At 49.4% G+C, this 20,607-nt stretch overlaps 1 protein-coding gene across 1 annotated transcript in view; it reads right to left on the bottom strand.

The window, feature by feature from the left end:
• Positions 1-682: 682 nt before the first annotated feature.
• Positions 683-20,607, bottom strand: part of TMEM178B (transmembrane protein 178B) — a 336,121-nt gene continuing 316,196 nt past the window's right edge. Inside the window, exon 4 of the mRNA XM_036111337.2 lies at positions 683-10,413. Coding sequence (XP_035967230.1) covers positions 10,163-10,413 — 251 coding nt within the window. The 3' untranslated portion in view covers positions 683-10,162. The remainder of the gene's footprint in view (positions 10,414-20,607) is intronic.

Below are 20,607 nucleotides of genomic sequence, written 5' to 3'. Positions count from 1 at the left end.
AGCATCGGCGGGGGTCCAAGTTAGCCTGGGCTGTGATTCTGGCTGGCTGGCTGCTTCCTCCTGCCTGTGCTATGGGCTTCCAGCTACCCATGCTTTTCAGTAAATTACTTTTCCACTTGCACCAGATGGAGCCAGTTTCTTTTGCTTAAAACTAGTGTCGACTGACACATAATGCCCTTTAACACACACGTGCCTCCCACTGTCTTCTTTCTGAGCTGTCCTACCCCGGCGGGAGCCAGCAACTTTTAAAAGGCACATGGGTGGATGGGAACTGTGATTCTAAGTGAGGGACAGAGATGATGAAGACAGAAGAGAGAAATTTCTCTCCTCACTGATAGCTGGGAAAGAGGCTTCGGGGCTAGAATGGAACCAGTAATTCCAGCATCTTATAAAGCACTTTTCAAAAAGTTACTAAAGCCAACAATAGGAGAAAAAGAACAAGAGTTTCTTTCTTGTTCTCTTCTGAATTGCTCTCCGATTCCCGCTCTCACCCAACTCTGAAAGCACGTACTTGTACACATACTTGAAATGTTTATGATCTATTTCCTCCAGGATTAGTCTTCAATCTGTTATCTATATAAGAGCTGTTCTATCTTTTTTCTATACAAAACCTGAGGGGAAAATGTGGCTCTCTACCAAACACTGCAGCATCTCCCCCTCCCCCCCAAGCAGACACAATTACTTAAAACACACAACATGATCTTCTTTATTTAATTGTTTAATCAGTTTACATTCCACAACTGACAGATTATTTATTTTTATTTTTTCCATGAACAAGTCATTTAATTAATTACCAGACACTTTTTTTTTCTTCAATCGATGGAAAGACAATATTTCTGCCAATTTGAAAAAGAAAATTGCAAGATGCAGTCAGTGTCAGTGAAGTCCCCAAATGCTCTCTGCTTCCTCAGTCCTTGCAAAAATCACAGGAACCTGGCAATTTCCCTTTTCATCCCCCCTCCCACTTCCCTGTTAAATTCACCTCTCCGAATAGCACAACAGTTTCAAGATCTGGTTTGGATCACCTTTCCTGTAATTAATTAATTATGAGAAGGAACAGACAGTACAATAGATCTGATAAGATGTAGCATTCTTGTTAAGATTAAACAAACACATTTATTCACATCGTATCAGAACGAATTAACATAATATTTAATCTTATTTTAGCACCAATAACCACAGGAATTGCTACCTCCCAGGGCGGAGGTGGTGTTGGAATCCTGCAGTACACACCACTCCTTGTCTAACCAATCAGAAAGCACTATGCAAATGAAAGGTAAATTCATAGAAATTTATATTGACCAAGCAATAATCTGGTGGACCATAAACACTCCAGGTGTTTGAGAGTTTTGTCAGCTACGGCCCCTAATGACCACATATATAAAACATACTCACCAAATCGGCTCATTTTCTTTCACTTGGTAACATACATACGGCTCAGAATGTTCTATTTTAAATGAGTTAAATCTTGTCATACTGGCTCTTTGAAATGCTTTGAGAATGCCCAGGGGTTGCCTGCTTGCATTTTATTCTGTTCTCTGTGCTAAGATCTTGCAACTTGTCTTCTTCCCCATCCACCCCCGCCCCAAAGAGAAGAGGTTTCTTCACATCTAAGGAAGGTCCCTAGTCAGCGAGGACAGATAGGCAATGGTGGGCTGAGTTCCCAGTGCAAGGGACAGAACCTGTCACCACCACCTCCTAGAAAACCCAGCCTTGCCCGTGGTCACTGCTCTCTCCAGTACATCCCCTTTCAGCACTTGACTTTAAGATACAAATGTAAGGAAATTAAGGGGTTGAAAACAACAGCTCCCAATATTGGTGAGGTGTTATTAGCAGGTGACTGGGACTAGATGACAAAATGATGCGATCATTATTCTTGACCACGAGGAGGCCTGTCTGGCCCCCCTCTCCATTGTAAGATAAAGGACGTGGGCATAAGGGATAAGTTGATGCTCCCGTAGCTGAAGAAAGTGACCTGCTCTGGCCTCTAGAACTTTGATGAGTCATTGGCACCATGCCCAGGGGTAGTGCTGACACCCTGAGGGGCAGATGTGACATGTATTTGACAAGCAATGGTCCTCTCCTCCGACTAGGCAGGCGAGGTGGAATTTCAGGGGCCAGGATGGCAGCCTGGCCACCCCTGCTGTGCTCCCTACTCTTGGCCAAAGCCAACCTCTGGCCTCTGTCAGCTGGGAGATCCGAGTGACCTTCAGGGGAGGGGGTCCTATTCGGTCTCTTATCAAAGAGTCTAACCTTTGCTGCCCTCTCTGGCAGCCAACTGCCACGTGTGGTTGTTGAGCACTGGAGATGTGGCTGGTCCAAACTGCAGTGTTTTCTAAGAATAAAATTCACATTGGATCTCAAAGGCTTCATGAAAAGACAACAGATGTAAAATATTTCAGTAATGTTTTATATTGATTCCATGTTAAAATAAGGACTTTTGATATGTTGGGTTGAAATAGGTGTTGAAATAGTCCTGTTTATCTGGACTTTTAAGGGGGGGGTACTAGGATATTCAAAATTGCATATGTGGCTTACATTCCATCTCCATTGGACGGCACTGGTCTAAATCGCCTTCCTGAAGCCGGTCCCAGGGTGATGACCACTGCGGACTGTCGGAAGGGAGGAAGGTTTGGACGGAAGGCGCCGTGAATGGGAGGGTTAGGTGAAGCTTGGTGTGAACCCCTCGCCCCCCACAAGGGCCCCTCATCTTCTCAGTCCTAGGGGAGGCAGCTCCTTGTGCTATCGGATTACCCATTCCCTTACTTCAGAGTGCCTGGCCTTTCAGGGATCCGTCTCGCTGCTTTGCGGAGGATGCTCTGGTGACTCTGCCATTTCCCCTTCCGAAAGGTTTATCTTTCCTCCACTGGCAACTCACAGCTGCTGCCCACTGCCCTTACCCCACCCCCCAGCCCCCAGTGCATTCTTCGTTCTGACGTGGCGGCATCCCCCAGCCGGCCTCCCCGCTTCTGACCTCGCAAACCAGGTTTGTACAGTGAGTCATTGATGACAAGCAATTCACAGGCGCCCTCTCCTCTGATACTCTTCTCCTACCCCAGCTGGCAAAACTCTGTCGGTAAGGATAGTAAAATGAGAACGGCAAAGTGGGTGGGAAAAGGCATTTGAGAACAAAAAGATAGATCAAAGGCTTTGGACTGGAGCACAAACTGGCTGTTAGCGCAAGGTTACTTTCTGAGGAGTGAGAGCGGCAAGAGGAGCAGGGAGTAAAACTCTCCAAACGGGCCTTCAGGCGGCAAGCACGCACCCGCGGGGGCTCGAAGCCTCTAAGAATAGCAGCAGAATGGCCAAGGAGACGTGGTGCCCCCGGGAGCCCCGGGAGCCCCCCTGCTCCCCATGTGGCCGAGAAGACGCAGAGACAGTGAGGTAACGAGACTCGCCTGAGGCCCCAAGTGAGCCAGAGACAAAGCTACGCGAGCGAACCCAGGATGAGGTCTTTGTGTTGACCTTCGCGATGACCTTCACCCTTCAGACTTTGATGACTCACTTTTACTTTCTGGAACATATATTTTTACTTCAAAGGCAAAAAAGCTTTAGAACATAGGGTCCCAAGCAGACACTAGTGACTGTCAGAGAAACAACCAGAAAAACAAACAAAGAAAAAAAAACAAAGAAAAACACAAAACCACAACAAACTCCTGTGCCAACGACTTCCCTCCCTTCAAATCCCGCCCGGGTTCAGGATTTTAGGGCAGTCTACATAAGTCCTCCAAAAACTGAGGGCTCCATCAATGCATTTGCTTAGTCTCAATTCCCTCCCCCTTATTTTCAGTTCCCGCTTTTATCTATACATTTTTACAGAGAGTCTTGGATCTAAAACAGTCACACCACGGGTGGAAGTGGGAAAGGAGTCTGAGAATGAGTTAGTGAGAGCTGCTTATGTGAAAAGCATCATCGCATCCACAACAACACAGACACACCGATACATTCAGCCTCGAAAGGCTCTCCAGGCGACCAGGGATGGAAGGGAAAGGTTGGGCCAGAGGGAGTCGTGGGAGACGGGGGAGAGGGACACAGAGAGTTCCCCCAAGAAGCAACACCCAGTCCTTGGAAATGAAGAACAGGGCTGCGGTTGCCAAAGTCGGCATCTGTCAAAGTGAGGCCAGGGGTGAGCTACCGCTGTGTGCACGCCCCATGCTTACACCCCGTTTTCTGCTTCTCAGTAGTGAACAAACACCCCCTATAGTTGGGTAGTCCCCCCATTCCTGGCCGGGCTCTCTCCCTACCGGTGAGCAAGGACTTGGACTTTCCTTAGAGAAGGTCTCACCGTCACACTGAAACCGGATCCCCTGCAAAGCGCAAAGTGTGCAGACCCTTTTGGAAGCACATTCTTGTCTAGAACCTAGGATTCGGTTTTTCCCCAATAGGATCACACCCAGAACATCGCCTAGTGAATGCACCATCCAAAGGACTTCCTATGAGAACCCATAGGCTTTTGATGAAGCCATCTGCTTCACCAACTGACAAGAGAAAGAAGATTCCAGTTCTTTGAAACTTGTTCCCATCTTAAACTTAAAAGACCATTAAAATGTTTCAGAGCCTGATCTGTTCCCACCAGTAGGGCACGTACAGCTACAAATCAGTGTTTACAGGAAAGAAAAAAAAAAAAAGGCACTGGCCCCTGCTTAATAGTTAACTGTTTCAGCTCGTATATGCTATTTGTTTCATATGGTTTACTCACTCCATGACCTCTGGGAATAATCAAGAAGGATTAAGAGTGCCCTTTGCAAAATTGGCTTTGGACCAAAGGAAGGAAGCCTGAGAATGGGTAAATTAAGGAGTCAACCTCTGTGAGGGACCCGAATGAGAGACTAGAATCCCACGTGCTGAAGCTGGATAGGGTCGGTCCCGTTTGGTGGCCAAGGTGACTGCTCACTCTCAATTGTCCTTTCAGCAGTGAGGTCCAGACACCACACGGAAGAATTCCACGCAGGCGGGGGCTCTGCTGCTGCCGAATCATTTGAACGGTGCATAATTCATGTGACACGTCATGTTTACAAATCACTTTGCAATGTCTTTGTCACCCTAACATGCCACGAGGTAAAGTGTCCTCATTCTGTGGATGAGGAAGTTCAAGTATGGAGAAGACCCAGTGCCCCGAGTCACAAATCATTTTAGTGCGGAGCTGAAATGAACTTTACAGTAACTGTGTTACAGAGCATAGCTTAATTAGTGAGTTACTCTGGCTTCCGTGCTCTTACACCTACAATTAGATTGAGATAGCTCTCAAAAAAAAAAAAGGAGAAAAGGAAAAAAAATTCCCAAAGTAGGAATCTCTTCATTCTGTTTTGCCCATCCCTAAGCTCTGGCATTGACCTTTTTCAAAAAGTCTCTTTGCGGTCTCCTTCTGCTAGGAACACAGGGTCAAGTCCACGCAGACCAGTGTGGTTCTGCGGTCTGGGACTACACCCCTAGCCCCGACTGCCAGCCCAAGACAACCAGAAGTTGCTGGAAGTTGCTGGAGCTGTGACCATCAGGATGCCCCTGAGTGATGGAATTATAAACAATCCTCTAGTCTTTTTGTTGTTGTTGTTCTCTATTTTTCTAATTTTCTACAGTTTCCTATTATTCAGAAAAGGTAACCCAATAGCCAATAATAGTGTAGTCTAAGAACTAACAATAATGCTTAAGAAACATTTTGCACCAGGGAGGCAGCCATGGGAAGAGTGCAAACACAGCCCACCAAGCTGACTGCTTTGAGAGACACCAGAATCTTCTGTGTCTATCAGCTCTGGTGGGCTTGTTTAAAAGCCTGTCCCCTTACTCTGCCGGATACCAGCTAGAAGACAGGACAGGAGCCAAACTGGCCGGGAGGCACCAGTGATTTCTAAATATGGCGAAATCACCTCTCCCTAGACTCAGAGGGCTGGATTTGTCCACTGGGATGGTTGGCCCCTGGAGCAATGAGGAACATTTTCCGAAAAGGCAGCTTCCCTTTAGCTGCGAGAATCACCCAAGCAACCCTCACAAACCACACCAAAGATGACCAGAGTGTATTTCTTTCCACTTCTTTCCCTCAGACACTTGAAAACCAGTTAATTAACGCACCCAGAGTAAGCCAGGTGAAGACAGAGTCAATGCCTCTGGGTGCTTGATTTCATTACGCTGAGTCTGACTCCGGTGGGCAGCTTTAGGGACCTAAGCAGCACATCCCCCATTAAATCAGAACAACTACGCGTGGTTCATTTCAGACCTCTCCTCATGACCGTGGAGGACTATTACAAGGTAGGGCCCAAACTCAAGAGTTCCAGGAGATCATCTTCCCTTACCAAAGGAAAGGCAAGCACTATTAGGTGGAACCACTCACCCCCAATGAGAGGAGATACCAGAATGGGCTCAGGGTGCTGCATATGGACACATGATCAAGGAAGGCTTTGCCATGATTTGGTGGAGATGTTGAGTCTTCCTGACTTTGTGATCCCTGAAGCTGAGAGGATGTAGTTATTGAAAGGCTGAGGCTTTCAGGAGGACTGAAGCTGTAATAGGCACATTTAGATTTTTTTTTTTTAATATTTCCATGCCAGGAAGCTACCGACCTCCTTTTGAAGCCTGCAGCCACAACAGATGAGGAAGGTGGCTGCTTGGAGTGTGAGAATGAGCCCCTCCGGAGACAAATGCCTGAACTCTTTCAATCAACTATTTCAAGTTGATGCAGAAGGAAAGTGGAAGTGAGTGGAGGGAGAGGAAAAGGAAACATGGAGAAACCGAAGCTCCCAAAACGGGGAGAGAAAGAAATAGGACCTCTTTCCAGGCAGATGCTCCACTTTCCTGAATCCCCAATCTCATAGGGTAAGGGAGGAAATGAAAGCTGAAATGGGCCCCATGCTTAAGGCTGATTCACATGGAGCTCAAAACACATCCATGGTCAGAGAACTTGCACGCACACCTGTTAAGGAATTTGAACTTGACCTGGGGTCAGGGCTGGGGCTTTAATGAGGCTGCTAACCCTAAATCCAATCCGAAGGTTGGGTTCTACTATGAGGTGAAGTTGGCAGACGCTCCTTCGTCCTTCTCCCTCCCCCTCCCTTTCTCCTTCCTCAGCCAGGCCACTGCCTCGATGATACCACGGGGCAGCAGGTCTTACCCTGGACCCCTAGGTCGGAGGGATCGAGGCCACCCAGGCAAGGACTTGCCATCTGTACGGGGCTTCCATCCTGACCCGTGGCTTAGGCTTTTTATTGGCCCCAAGCAGGTGCAGGCCTCAGAGTGTATCTGTTCCTATCTGGCTCAACGCTCCCGCTCTCCTGATGGTTGAGGTAAGCCCAGGTGGTTGACTTCTTTCTCAGGAATCTCTTAACATTTCAGGAAGGTTTTGAAGGGACACAATAAGTGGTATTAAGGGTTGATCCTAAAGATGAGTAGCTGGAAAGAGTGGCTGATCCATTTATGGCAAGCATGGGATAAAAAAAAAAGAAGGTATAAATAGTCACAGGTCGGTGAAGCAGTATGTTCAAACATGGCTGCTTAAGAGAAGTTTAAATGGTATCAAGTTGCCCCCTTTAGAAATGCTTTCCCCATCTTCCTGCTGGGAAACAGCTGGAGTTTGGGTCTGGTCACAGACAAGCCCTCTGTTCCCCAAACAGACGCTCATGGACACCTGCCCCTCCCTGCTTGGTGGAGCCCACTCAAGACACTTGGAAGGAAGATACAAGGCCTCTCAATCTGGGATGCTTCTCACTTTTCCTCAAGCCCCAGTATGCCTCGAAGGGGGAAATCTTAACTCTTCAAGAAAAAAAAATTTTTTTAAATTCCATATACAATAGAAAAATTGGGTTTTCCTGAAAATGGTTTCTCTTCTCAAAGAATAAATCCTTTATTTTAAAAATCCTTAGAAGCCCAATTGGAAGGTAATAGCATTTCCTACCCCACACCTCATCCCACATCTCTCGGCACACCCATACCAGGGGCACGCGCACACGAGACCTTCTGCAGAAGCTGCCCAGTGTCGTGGGGAGGAAGCCTTGAGTAGTACATCCACACCCGCATCCAGGTTATATTGATACAAACACACTGAAGATGCACCAGAGGGCTACACATATACAGACACCCACATTCAGGCCATTCATGCCCATGGGATGTTCCATCTGGATGTGAATTACACACACGCACGCACACACACACACACACACACAGTCAGAGAGAGCAGAGGAGGAGACAGGCAGGACTGGTAGCCTGGTGGACAGAAGAGGGAGAGGTGGTTAGTAGGTGAGGAAAGGTGGGACTGGTAGGAAGATAGATCAGAAGACAGGTAGATGAAACAGGTGCGTGGATGGGAAGGAAGGCTGTTGAGCTGTCGTTGGCAAAGTGCCCCAAGCACTCTTCATTATGAAGCAACTGAATTCTCAGCTGCATGGTTTGACCCAGGACTGTGCAGCTCGGGGATTCACTCTTTGCCTCCCGGGGCTGCGCAGCCCCCGCAGGGTCCCCGAGGTGACTGTCAGCGGCTCCTGCCCACTCTTCCCAGCAGATGCTCGTCCCTACAGCTCGCACGACTCTGGCTGACTTCGTGGTTAGCTCACACCTGCAGGGCCAATCGGCTCAAATGAGCCTGAGACACTGGGCTGGCCTTCTGCCACCTCTGTCTGGGGGCCAGCCACTATGACGGCTATTAGGGGATGCATGGCCTTGAATATCAAGAGGAAAAGGAAGAAGATGGAAAGAGTCAAGAGTTCTCCATTAATTTACACAATATCATACAAACTCGAGCCCATGGGACATGGAGGTTCTCTCTCTGCATGTGACCCATTTTCTTTCATCTGTACAGAGGTCGCCCCTAGGAGAGGGATAGATGTCCAGTGACAAAGGACAGCTTCCACGATGGGGAGTGAAGGTCTGGTTTGGTTTGGTACGTACTTGTACAACAGCAACAGAGGAAACGTTCCTTCTCCCTCCTGAACCGTGCTCCCCTTCTTCTCTCATGGCTTTGGTGCCCAGCTTTGCCTTGAACTCCCAGAGTTAGAGGACTAAATCCTGCGGCATCCCAGAACTGTGACGTGAAGGACCACGGGGCCCTCTGAGGCCCAGTGGGTTTGTTCTTGGTTCTGCCCTCTGGGAATTTCAGCTGCACATTACAAATAATAGAAAAATGCAACACAAATGCTAAAAGCCCACGCTCAGAGAACATCCACCACACGCACACACGCCAGGGATCCGAAGCTACGGAACGGGCACCCGCACTGGCTTGCCCGTTCGTTATTCTCCCTCGGTCTCGGGCCTCCGCCCCAGGCCGCAAAACCACCACAAATGATGGAGACAACAGTCATGATGCAGTATTTCCATTTTAAAAGGTGAAAAGGAAAAAAAGGAAACCACCAGGAGTCGTCTTGCACGCACACGCACACACACGCATGCACGCGCACACATCACAGCGTTACTCCAAGGCTCCAGTCTGCCCGAGCAGGACGGCAGGTGTGGTCAGGGGCAGGGCGGCCTCTTGTTTAACTGGGTATAAGGCAGCTGGAAGGTAAGACTGGGTTTTCTGAGCATCCACTGAAGTGTCCTTTTATTGACGTGGATCTTGCCTCTCAGCACGTTGTTCTCTCCCCCTTCCCACCTCTACAGCTTGGTCCAAAAGTTTGGCAACGAAGAGAAAACTTCCTTCTCGGTCTGTTTTCTCTTCCACTTCTCATGTGTCGCTGGTGGGCCAGGAAGGGAACCAGAACAGGAAGATCAGGAGAAGTGGTTCTGCAAATGACCTCAAAGATCTGGTTACATTCTATGAACTACGTACGGGCTTTGTTTCTCTGCGATATGATCGGTGTTGGGGTGGTGTCCTCACTGCGGGCCCAATGGATGGCACCACCTTCTCTACATCCGTGCCGCTTCGGACACCACTGGCGACATGTCCCTTCCCGGCCCACCACCCCATCCTCGTGAGGGACGGGAATCAGGACACTACCACGGGGGGTGATGTTCGTTCTGTCTTCAAGAAACCATGGAGCCAAAAGTTAAGAAGGGATGGAAGAGCCACATGATGGGAACGCTTTCCCCATCCTGGTGATGAGGCAACACACAGTCCGACGAGAGGCGGGTGCCTGAGCCAACTCAACTCTACCTTGGCACTGCCATCATCTTGAGTTAGTTTTGTTTTATATATGTATATTATATATATATTTATATATATATATATGTATGGGTTTGTTTTTTAGCACACTGTCCCATTCTCGGGTCTGGATTTAGGGTAGTTGGTCCTCGGGACAGGTTGGACAGAAGGGGCCAAGGTACAGAAGAATCCCGAGATTAGTGTGAGGCCCAGGCCCCCCCACGCACAGAACATGGACCATCCGTAGCCGTGGCTGATGTCATCGGGGAGTCCATACAGGTAGCGTGGGTAGCGTGACAGCTCGAAGTTGATTCCAGCCACACAGGTGCACAGTGAAATGATGCAGAAGGTTCCTGGAGGGCGAGGGAGGGAACACGGGGTGAGGGAGAGGGGGGAGGAGAGGGAGGGAGAGAGAGAGAAAGAGAGAGAGAAGTGAGGTTGACGGCCTTTTCAATTCTCTTGAGTAGGAAAGATGAGAAGACCCAGGTACGAGGCACCTGCAAACAAGATCAATATCTGGAAATATTCACAGGGAGGAGACTAGCGTGAAGAGATCATGGCTTCCTTGCTCTCCAATAATTGCCTGGTCTTGGAAAAACTTGGCAAGTCTCTCCTGTGGGAAAATACTAAATGAGTACCACAGTGGAGTTTCATGTATGGTGTGTAGTGGGGCAGAAGAAAAGGATTCAATTCATTTTTCTAAAGCACTGAAAATTCACTGTCTTTTTTGGGAGACACAAAAAACACCTCCCCCCTCCCCTGTTTGCTACTTTTTTTTTTTTTTTTAAGATTTTTTAAAATTTATTTATTTGACAGAGAGATAGCACAAGTAGGCAGAGCGGCAGGCAGAGGGAAAGGGAGAAGCAGGCTCTCTGCTGAGCAGGGAGCCCGATGCGGGGCTCGATCCCAGGACCCTGGGATCATGACCTGAGCCGAAGGCAGCCGCTTAACCGACTGAGCCACCCAGGCGCCCGTTTGCTACTTTTTTAAAGAGAAAACTATCTCTATTCTTTCCTACATAAAATGTTCTTATACAACACTGGGTTTTCCTTCTCCTGCAAGACAACATTCCCTAAAGCATTCTCCATGGAATACTGACCCTAGGAGATACTCCTTTACAAAGTGGTAGCAGAGTCCAAATCTCCGGGAAACTCTGTATGCAACTTCTCGCCCGTGAAGATTTATCACCCACAGTAGCATGAGCTCATGCGTCTAACCTAGCCGTATGAGTATTTCACAAACTTACTGAACGAGGGGACCTCCTCTTAAAAAAAAAAAAAAAAAAATGACTCCTAGGAACCTTCAATGAGAAGGCTGCTTTAAGACATAGAATGTTATAAAAATGAGAATTATAAACCCGTTTTTAACCATTAGAGGTATGTGGTATCCCCAAAATGAGTTCAAGAGCTTTTCTCAATATTGGCTGTGTCTCACGGTCCTTCTGTCAGCCCTGATAGGGGAGGAAGGACCTGTGAAGTCTGAGAAGGCTGGGTTGGGTTGGAGGAAGGAAGAATTTTAGGGGGTGGGAACAAGAATCCAGGGCATTATAATTATATTTATTATAAGACCGCCTGCTCCCTGATGGTCAAGTTTCTTTAAGATCCGACCTTGTCTCTTCCGGGCCTCAGGCCCATGAGTGTGCGATAACTTCAGTGTCCACAGTGGAGGGAGCGGTACCTAACGTTTATTAAGCATTGTGTGCGAGGAACCGTGTTAAGTGCTTAACATGTATTGAAACTGTCATTCTCTAAATAAATCCATGTAGTAGGTTATATGCTTAGCCCTATTTTGTCCCTATCCCTATCTGATTGAAGAAATTGAGGCCCAGAGAGGTTAAGCCATCTGTCTAAAATCACACAGCTAGTAACTGGTAGACCCAGGCTATGAACTCGGGCAGGCTAGTTCCAGAGCGTGCAGTCTTATCCTCTGTGCTAAGTCATGTAAGGTGGGTCCCTCCTGTTATGTACCTGGGCTCAAGATGAATTCTCTATCACTCTGTCTGGGGTAGGGTAGTCTGGAGGCTTGGACGGCTTGTTAAAGCAGAGGGCTGGGCCCTACCCCCCCAGTTTCTGGTTGTTAGGCCTGCGGTGGGGGAGAGGCCCTGAGAATGTGGATTTTTAACAAGGTCTTGGGTGATGCTGCTGGTGCTGGTCCAGTGACTACACTCTGGGACCACTAAGTCGGGAAAAGGTTTTAGTAGACAAAGATGACAATTAATAGTCCGAAGTTCAGAGGACAGAGGGAAAAAATTACAAATGAGCAATACAAGTGAAAAACACTTTTGCCAAAAACAATTTTGCCAATAACAAAAGACTTGAAAAATAAAACTGTAGTAACAGAACATAATCAAATCAGCTGAGTTTTGGTTTTTGTTTTGCTTTGTTTTTTAATGATTATTTCCAAAAGTAGTGAGGGAACAGTAAAATGGACCAACCCATGGCCTCCAGGGGAAGGAAGTGTAAGCTGGTGTTTCCTTACAGGAAAGTGATCCTCAAAATATTCACACCTTTGACCTAGTGATTTCATTTTAGATTAAGAAAGGAATTACACCTGCGAACAAAGACGTCACTATAAAGATGTGCACGTGGTGAAGGGTGCTTCTGACACATGGCCGTTGGAGGGGGAGCCAGAGCAAGCCCCAGGTACCCAGTGAACACTGCTCTTCGAGCTGAGAGGTCCAAGCTTTCCGCGGAGTGACTGAAGGTGTTGAGATCCTCTGGTAGCTCTGATCTGCACTCCCAAAGACCACTAAGGAGCCTGCTGCAAGGGCCAGGAGGAAGGGAGGTGGGGGCTGGCGTGGAGGGAGCAGGGCGCAGTGAATAACTGTTCAGTGAACATTCCTTATGGAGGTGACCGAAAGCCATGCACTTAAGCATGCACAAACACATGGCACCATCATGACCTGCCTGAACAGTGGTCCCAAAGCTCGGGGAGTTACGAAGCAGCCCTGCCCCTCTTGCTGTACACTGGGGTTCAGACGGAATTCTATGGTGTCCACGTCGGATTAGGTCCTACCTTGGTCCTGCGGAGTCAGCATCTCCCGGGGCAGAGGTTGGGGGAATCTTTTGGTTTTTAAAAGTCCCTCGGCTGATTTCTGTCGATCAAGCTGGTGAGAGCCTTGGGTTAGGGCAGAGGGCCTTTGTGTAACAGAGCCAGGTGAAGGAAGGAGCAGAGGTGGTGCAGAAGGAAGGGGCAGCCCGTGGGGCGTGGCCAGAGAGAAAGTGACAGGCTGCGAGTGCAAATAATCCACATTCCAACAAACCAGAGCCGGCCCGCTGTGCCTCAAGTACGCTTCTTTCACTGCCTGGTTCGGGAACCTGAGTGTGCAGATATCATTTCTAAAATTTAGACGTAGGACAGGAAGTGTGTGAGTGTGTGCGTGCATGCGTGCTGAAGTCAAATCGGAGCTGCCCTTGGAAGGCACTCGGAACCATGGATCTGGAGCCTGATAGAAAGTTCTAAGCTAGAGAGGCGCCTGGGTGGCTAAGCATCCAACTCTTCGTTAAGCATCTGACTCTTGGTTTCGGCTCAGGTCATGATCTCAGGGTCATGAGATCCAGCCCTGTGTCGGGCTCTGCACGCAGCTCGGAGTCTGCTTGAGATTCTCCCTCCCTCTCCCTCTACCAGTCCCCCTGCTTGTGCTCTCTCTCTATCTAAAATAAATGAATAAAATCTTAAAAAAAAAAAAGTTTTGAGCTAGAGATGTGGACTGAATCATCATCTTATACATTGAAGCTGTGTGTGTGAGGAGGTCACCCAAGGACTTTATATAAATCGTTATCTACATAGGATGCTTTAAAAAATGGAGACATTTCTTCCCATCCAAAGGTGCTCTATCCTCCTGATTAAATCCAGTGATTTGTTCTGGGGGAGAAGGGTGACCTCCAGAACTTTTGATCTTCCCAAGTTGCCCGTAGCTGCAAAAGCTCTCTATCTACTGCTTTAACGGTGTGTTCTGCGAGTAGAGGGGACAGGACAGAAAAGATGTGCTTGATAAATTGAGAGTAAAGAGATGAGGTCCATGTGGACCTAATTACCAATTGGAAATGGCCCAGCTTATTGACAGAATACATCTTGTGTTATGTTAATGGAGTTAATTGGGGGATCTTCCTGCCTTACCTTCCTGACAGTTGTTTTGTGACTTTGGAACCTTTTTAAAATTTCTGTTTGTTAGCTCTTGTCAATATTCCCCTCGATGGGCAAACACTTCTAGGGCTCTCACCAAAGCCGGCCCTCTGAGCCAGTCATCTAAGCTACTTGTTGGGAAGTTCTGTGTGACTAAGGGGGCAGGGCTGGAGCACGTGCTGTTAGCTTCCACATGACGCTGCTGTTTCCGTCACGACTGAGGACTGATCGTTTTACGTACTTCTGTGCTTCTAGAGTCAAACTTGAAAATGTGTATCAAGAAATAGAAATGAAAATACACAGGGGCGCCTGGGTGGCTCAGTCGGTTCCAAGCGACCGGCTCTTGATTTCGGCTCAGGTCATGATCTCAGGGTTCTGGGACCGAGCCCTGTGTTGGGCTCCACGCTCAGCATGGAGTCTGCTTAGGATTCTCCCTCTCCCTCTCTCTGCCCCTCCCCCCTGCTTGTGCGCTCTCTCTCTCAAATAAATAAATCTTAAAAAAGACAAGACATGGATATATGCAGGCATATGGTGGATCCTCGATAAACGGACTGAATGGATAACGTGCTGCCCTGTTCGTCAGCAGTGTCCTCTGACAACCCACTTCAAGGCGGACTTTGACCAGAGCCCCGGAGAGTGAAGAATGTGATGGGGGACAAAGGTGGGCGAGGAGCCTGCCTGACCCAGTTTTCTCAGGTGAGGAACTCAACTCTCAGACCTGTAAACCGGTGACTAACTGGGGGTGTGGGGTGCAGAACGCCCCCACCCCTTGCTGCCTCCACAGCTCTCTGGGGTTCTCCGGCGGAACTACCACAGATGCTGAAAGCCTCTGTGGAAACCCTGCCTCAGCTGAAGGACGGTGGCCTCCTCTTCATTCACCCAAGAACAGTGTGAGGTCCTCCGCTCCCCTCCCCAGCAGCAGACTGGAGCCTGTGGGGCTAGGTCTTCAGGGTCTGTCATATTATTCTCCATGAGCACTTACTGAGACTTAAGTGAGGATCCAAGGAATAATGCATAGTCACATCCTCTTAATAATTCCCCCCATGGCTTGGGGTTTGGGCCTAATTCCAATCAGACTCCAAGGCTAACTATAGTCAGAGTATAGCAGTTACGTGAGAAGAACTCCGCCCCAAGCTCTTCCTTCCAGAGCCAGGCTCTGCTCTGTGCTCCGGACCTGGCTGTGAGAAGCAGCAGGTGTGATGCAGGGTTCTGAAAGGATGAACAGGATTGCCCCCAGGTAGTACACAGAAGGGGGTCCTCCCTGGTCTGGAGAGCGTCCCTCCTTCACCCTCAGCGCCCCGTCCTAGGTCTCTAGGAAGAGATGAGAAGGCATGCCCACGTACCACCGTCCCTGCGCCTCTTGGTTCCAAAAGGCTCACCGCTCTAGCCTAGTCCAGCGTCTATCCTTTACTACGTGAGCTGCTGTAACAAGCCCCTGCTAGCCTACCTTCTGTTCTTGCCCCCGTAGAGTAGCCAGTGATATTTTTAAAATTTAATCAGATCAGAATTCTCTCCCCTGCTTACAACCCTCCAATAAGCTTCCTATCACACTCAGAACGAAACCCACACTCCTTACCCGAGTGGACCCTGCCTCCCTATCTGGCCTCATTTCTCACCTTGACTCCTCAAATGTCATCCTCCCAGAGAGATCCTCTCTGGCCTCCTCCTAAAATAGTGCCTCCCCCAGTGGTTTTCCAGCTGTTGTCTCAGGAGCTGTCCCTGGGAGACGGAGAAGAGGCTCCAGCCCTCTCTCCTCTCTTTGGCCAGAATAGCCCTGCTTTGATCTGTGTCCGTGTGAAATTTCATTTGAAGAAAGGAGTCCAGTGATTTCAACATTTCTGAAGAGCACCGGGCTTGTCCATTCGCAAGGGGGCCTCACGGAGGCCATTACAGGGACTAAGCGTTGGAGAGCAAAGTCTGATGGACTGTTCCCATAGTTGCAAGTCTATGCCTTTGGCAGAAAAAGCTAATCAGTCTCAGCCCTCACTGCCGCTGGTCCTGGAAGGGGCCTCAGACTCCGACTCAGCCCTGCCCCTCCAGGCAGCCCCAAGCAGCCAGCCGGTTGGAAGGAGAAGTGAAATCTAATTGCCCCTCTCTGTGCCAGGACCCTCACTTGCATGGACTCGGAGCTCAGGAAATCCAGCCAGAAGAGACGCAGACGACAGGCTGTGCTGGGAGATCCTCCGGCTCCAAGAGAACAGCGGCCTCCAGACCCCTCTAGTGTCCCTGCTTGCGAACCCCACCTGGGAGTGGGAAGGATGGCCAACAGGCGGAAGGAACTAGGCAAACATAATGCTTCCTTCTGGTTCTTCAAACACGCCACCTGCTTCCTCTGATGACGCTCCCACCTGAAGCTCTTCAGGACTCGCGACCTTGCAAACCCACAGCCCTGGCCTGGTCCCACCGGTCTGTGTCCTATGGGCTGCGGCTGAGGAGGACAGGGCCTGCGGGGCTCCCGGGCTGCTGCCCGCCCCGTCGCGGGCCCCCTCCGCTCCAGGCACAGCTGAGGCTCGAGTGGGGGTGGGAGAGGAACCGGTTTGCACGCCGGCCTGCCAGCTCCCAGCTCCCGTTCCAACACCAAACACAGCTTTCCCCATCCACCTCCTCCACATCGCTGCCATCTCTAATTAGCACTTCCCGGGTTGCCAGATATTAGATTCCAGTCCCCCCCCAGACCCCCACCCCCGAGTTTCAGTTTCTCAGCTGTTAGATGACTTCCCCTGCTTGGTATCTCCTCCCTCAGTTTCCCAGCTGCCCCTTGATCCCGGCTTCATGCCATCTCTCTGTCCCGCCCCGTCTCCTGCAGGGGCTTCTCATCCTCCTTTCGTCTTGGCAGACTTGAGGCTCCCAAGCTCTCGTCCCACGTAACACACTCCTTCGGGCAACTTCACCCTCTTCTCTGACTGGAGATGCCACCGCTACATGATGGAGTCACAGGACCGTGTGGTATTATGTGATATCCTGTGCTCTGTAATTATGTGTCCCCAACCCCCAGCGACACAGAATGGTCAAGGTATATCCTTGGCTACACACAGGTTTCCAGCACTTTCCCCACAAACCCCAATTCCCTTAAGCTCCTGACTTCTTTATTCTTTCAAAATCTTGCCTCCCTAGTAGGGTGATCATCCATCCTCGTTTGCCTGGGGGTTGGTGGTGGGGGTGGGGGTGTGGCCCTGGAATGTGGGATTTTCATCCTAAAACTGGAAAGTCCTGGGCTATGTGGGACAGATCAGTCACCCTTGCAGGTTCCTTCACTCCGGCGCCCTTCAGTGGTACTGCCACAGGGACCGATAAATCCTTGCTCATAAATTAAATCAACCATCCTGCCCTCACCCAGCGAGGAGGGACACGCGGACGCCTGGAATGTGTTGCTTATGTTGAGACATGCCACGCTGGGGTTACACGGTTTTGGGGCAGCTAACTCCTCTACCACTCTGAGATGTCACCAAGAAACACTTAATCAGCAGCCCAATAATGGTCCCACCCCAGGACCACCTTAAAGCTCAATAATCTTAGAGCCAATATTCAGAGTCCTGGTGTTAACCCCTGCTCAGCCCACTCCTGAGCACGATTGCAGGTGTGTGAGGTGTGGGCAGGGCCTCCCGTGGGGCTGCTGCTATATGAGCACACACAGGATGGGGGGGGGGGTATGTGTCGCCACCCTCTTCAGGGATTGTCCGAGAAGCCATGTGACTAACGCCCCAGCAATGGACCCTGTGTACAAACAGCAGCAACACTGAGGTCTCAGGTTAGGCAGCAGGAATGCTTTTCCTAATTCAAGAAGCCATCAGCCAGGAAACCGAGACCTTCGAGAAGGTTCTCACAGGAATGCAGGGCAGTTACATATTGTGTGCACAGGCAATTTCCCAAATATCCATTCCTTATGTGACCAAGTGGCGCCCAAAACTTCACTGGAGTATCATTCCTGCAGCTTTCTAGGGCAGGAAATCCATCTGCGTGACACTTTCTGCTCCTGGGAAGGAGGAATGACGTCTGTGCATCCCTAGCCCTCGCTCGTCCATTCCCTTGTTGCTTCGTGGCCAAAGGGCCTCTGTTCTGCCCGGAGCCCACCAGCGTGCTGCAGATCGGTGGCTGCAGACGTGCCCGTGTGGGCGTGCGCGTCAGGGGTCAGGGACGTCTAAGCAGCAGCCCCAGTCCTCCCTCACACACTCCCCTGCGAGCCCCCCTCTGGTCTTTAACACCATAAAGAAGCAAATCGGCAAACAGAAAAAGGGTCGCTCCTCCTCCAACAGCCGCGTCTGCATCCTGGGAAGCTGATGTATACTAAGCCCTTCCTTTGCGGAGATTAAATGCCTCGGCAGCATTTAGCTCTCAAGAGCACTTTATAGCTTTGCTCAGACCTGCATGGAATATAAATTACTGTTGAATTATACACCATTGCATCCAACAGCCAACAGGCAGCCCACGTGGGGTTTCACAACCAAGGTGCCTTAGGGGTTCGTTGGGATGAGGCATAGAGCAGTGACAGGCTCCAAGAACACCCTGCAAGGCATGGCGCCCTGAGTTTGGACAAAATCATCCGTCATTCTGCAAACTCTGCAAACGCTCTAGGCAGAGACACTGCAGGAGCGCCGCCCCCCCCAAACCCCCCTGCCGCCAGGCAAGCAGGGTGCGTCTCCGTGCTACCAGACTGCTATGTCTAGGCATGCTGATACCCCCCTAATGCAACATCCCCAGCTCCAGCACTGAAAGGGACTGGCCCATGCATACAGCTTGGCATCAGTTCTCAAGACAATGCTTCCAGATTCCCAACCTAGAACCTGGAGCCTTATGCCTTTGTTTTCACGTACCCCGTAGGGTGGCCACCAAATCCGGAAGCACTGATGTCAGGGACGGAATTGTGTCCTCGAGAAATTCCTATGGTGCAGCCCTAACCCCTGTGCCTCAGAATGTGACCGTAGAGAAGACAGGGCTGTCACAGAGCTAATAAAGTTAAAACGAGGCTTTTGGGGGGGGGGTCCCTAATCCAAACTGACTGGTGTCCTTACAAGAGGAGATGAGGACATACAAAGAGACACCAGACAGCTGCATGCACAGAGGGAAGGCCAAGGGAAGAGGTGGCAGCAAAAGGGTAGCCCGTCTGCCAGCCAAGAAAGAGGCCTCAGAGGAGACAACCCCGCTGATGCCTTGATCTTGCACTTCCAGCCTCTGGAACTGTGGGAAAATAAATTTCTCTTGGTTGAGCCACCCAGTCTATGGTTTTTTTGTTTTGGCAGCCCTAGCAATCTAATGCAACAGGTGAATACATAATACATGGCTTATTACCATAACATTATAATCCACGAAAAAATAAGACCATCTTTATTTCCAGACTTCATGGCCTCCCTATATCTACAACACCTATCTAAACCTAGCCATAGAAAACAATAGCTGCGGGGCATCTTCTGGGGTTTTTCCCCACCTAGTCTTCCTCACCAATGTATCTATGCTTACTGCCACTCAATACCCATCAATCCATTTATTCTTTTAGGTATCGATTTAGATTTGATCACAACATCTATGGCTCCGGGGCCTCTCCACCAAAGACGGAGCCTTCGGAAACCTGTGCAAACATCTCAAGGGTTAAGCAAATAGAAGGGGGCCTTGGTGGTGTTCAAGTGCTTTTTGTGATGGGAATTTACTAAGGTCAAGGAACCTCTGTCCGATGTCCTTGACTGGAGTCGGACATTTCCATCCTCCACCTGGTCTACGCAGAGTCCAGCTAGCCTTGATGGTCTAAGCCAAGTCCCATCTCTCAAGAAGCCTTCCCCGAGAATTCCCAGCTCAAGGTTATTCATATGTTTTCTGAATCCACAAAGCTTTTTTGGTCTGGAACAGGTGACCTGACAATTATAGGGACGCCTTCTTGTTCTCTGTTTTAGTTTGTGTTCAGCTAGACCTCACTTTCTCCAGAACTGGCGTGGAAGTGATGTCTCCTTCAGCATCACACGCAGCGCTGAGCATGAACTCCATGTCACTAGAAGAAATGGACTTCCAGGCTATCGGGCTTTCAAGTGAAAATACGGGCTTTGAAACCTAGAGGGGAATGAAGTTGACGCCATGCCTGGTCCTCCCATTCTTTTCCGTTTCCGTCCTCCCTCCTAAACCATTCTGATCGCATGTGCGCACCTACCCAGTTTCACTGGGCACCTTGGGTTTCAGGAAGCATTTTTATATTCACAGAAACTCTGCATTGCAATAATACCCTCTCTGCAGGATTATTTTGAAAAGCGATAATAAATTGGAAAAGGCTTACAGAAGTTGAAATTGCTTTCTATACATAAGGTATAATATTAGAAATGGAAGGCTTTAAGGGAGGGTGAGGAAAAATTGTTCTGGAGGACAAGAAAAAAATGAAGTTGCTGTTTTCCTCTCCATCACCCCCTTCCACGTGCCCCCCAGGCCCCGGCCCCGTCCCAGGG

This window comes from Halichoerus grypus, chromosome 12 (genome assembly GCF_964656455.1).
Source record: "Halichoerus grypus chromosome 12, mHalGry1.hap1.1, whole genome shotgun sequence".
Lineage (NCBI taxonomy): Eukaryota > Metazoa > Chordata > Mammalia > Carnivora > Phocidae > Halichoerus > Halichoerus grypus.
This window is presented reverse-complemented; position numbering and strand designations above follow the sequence as displayed.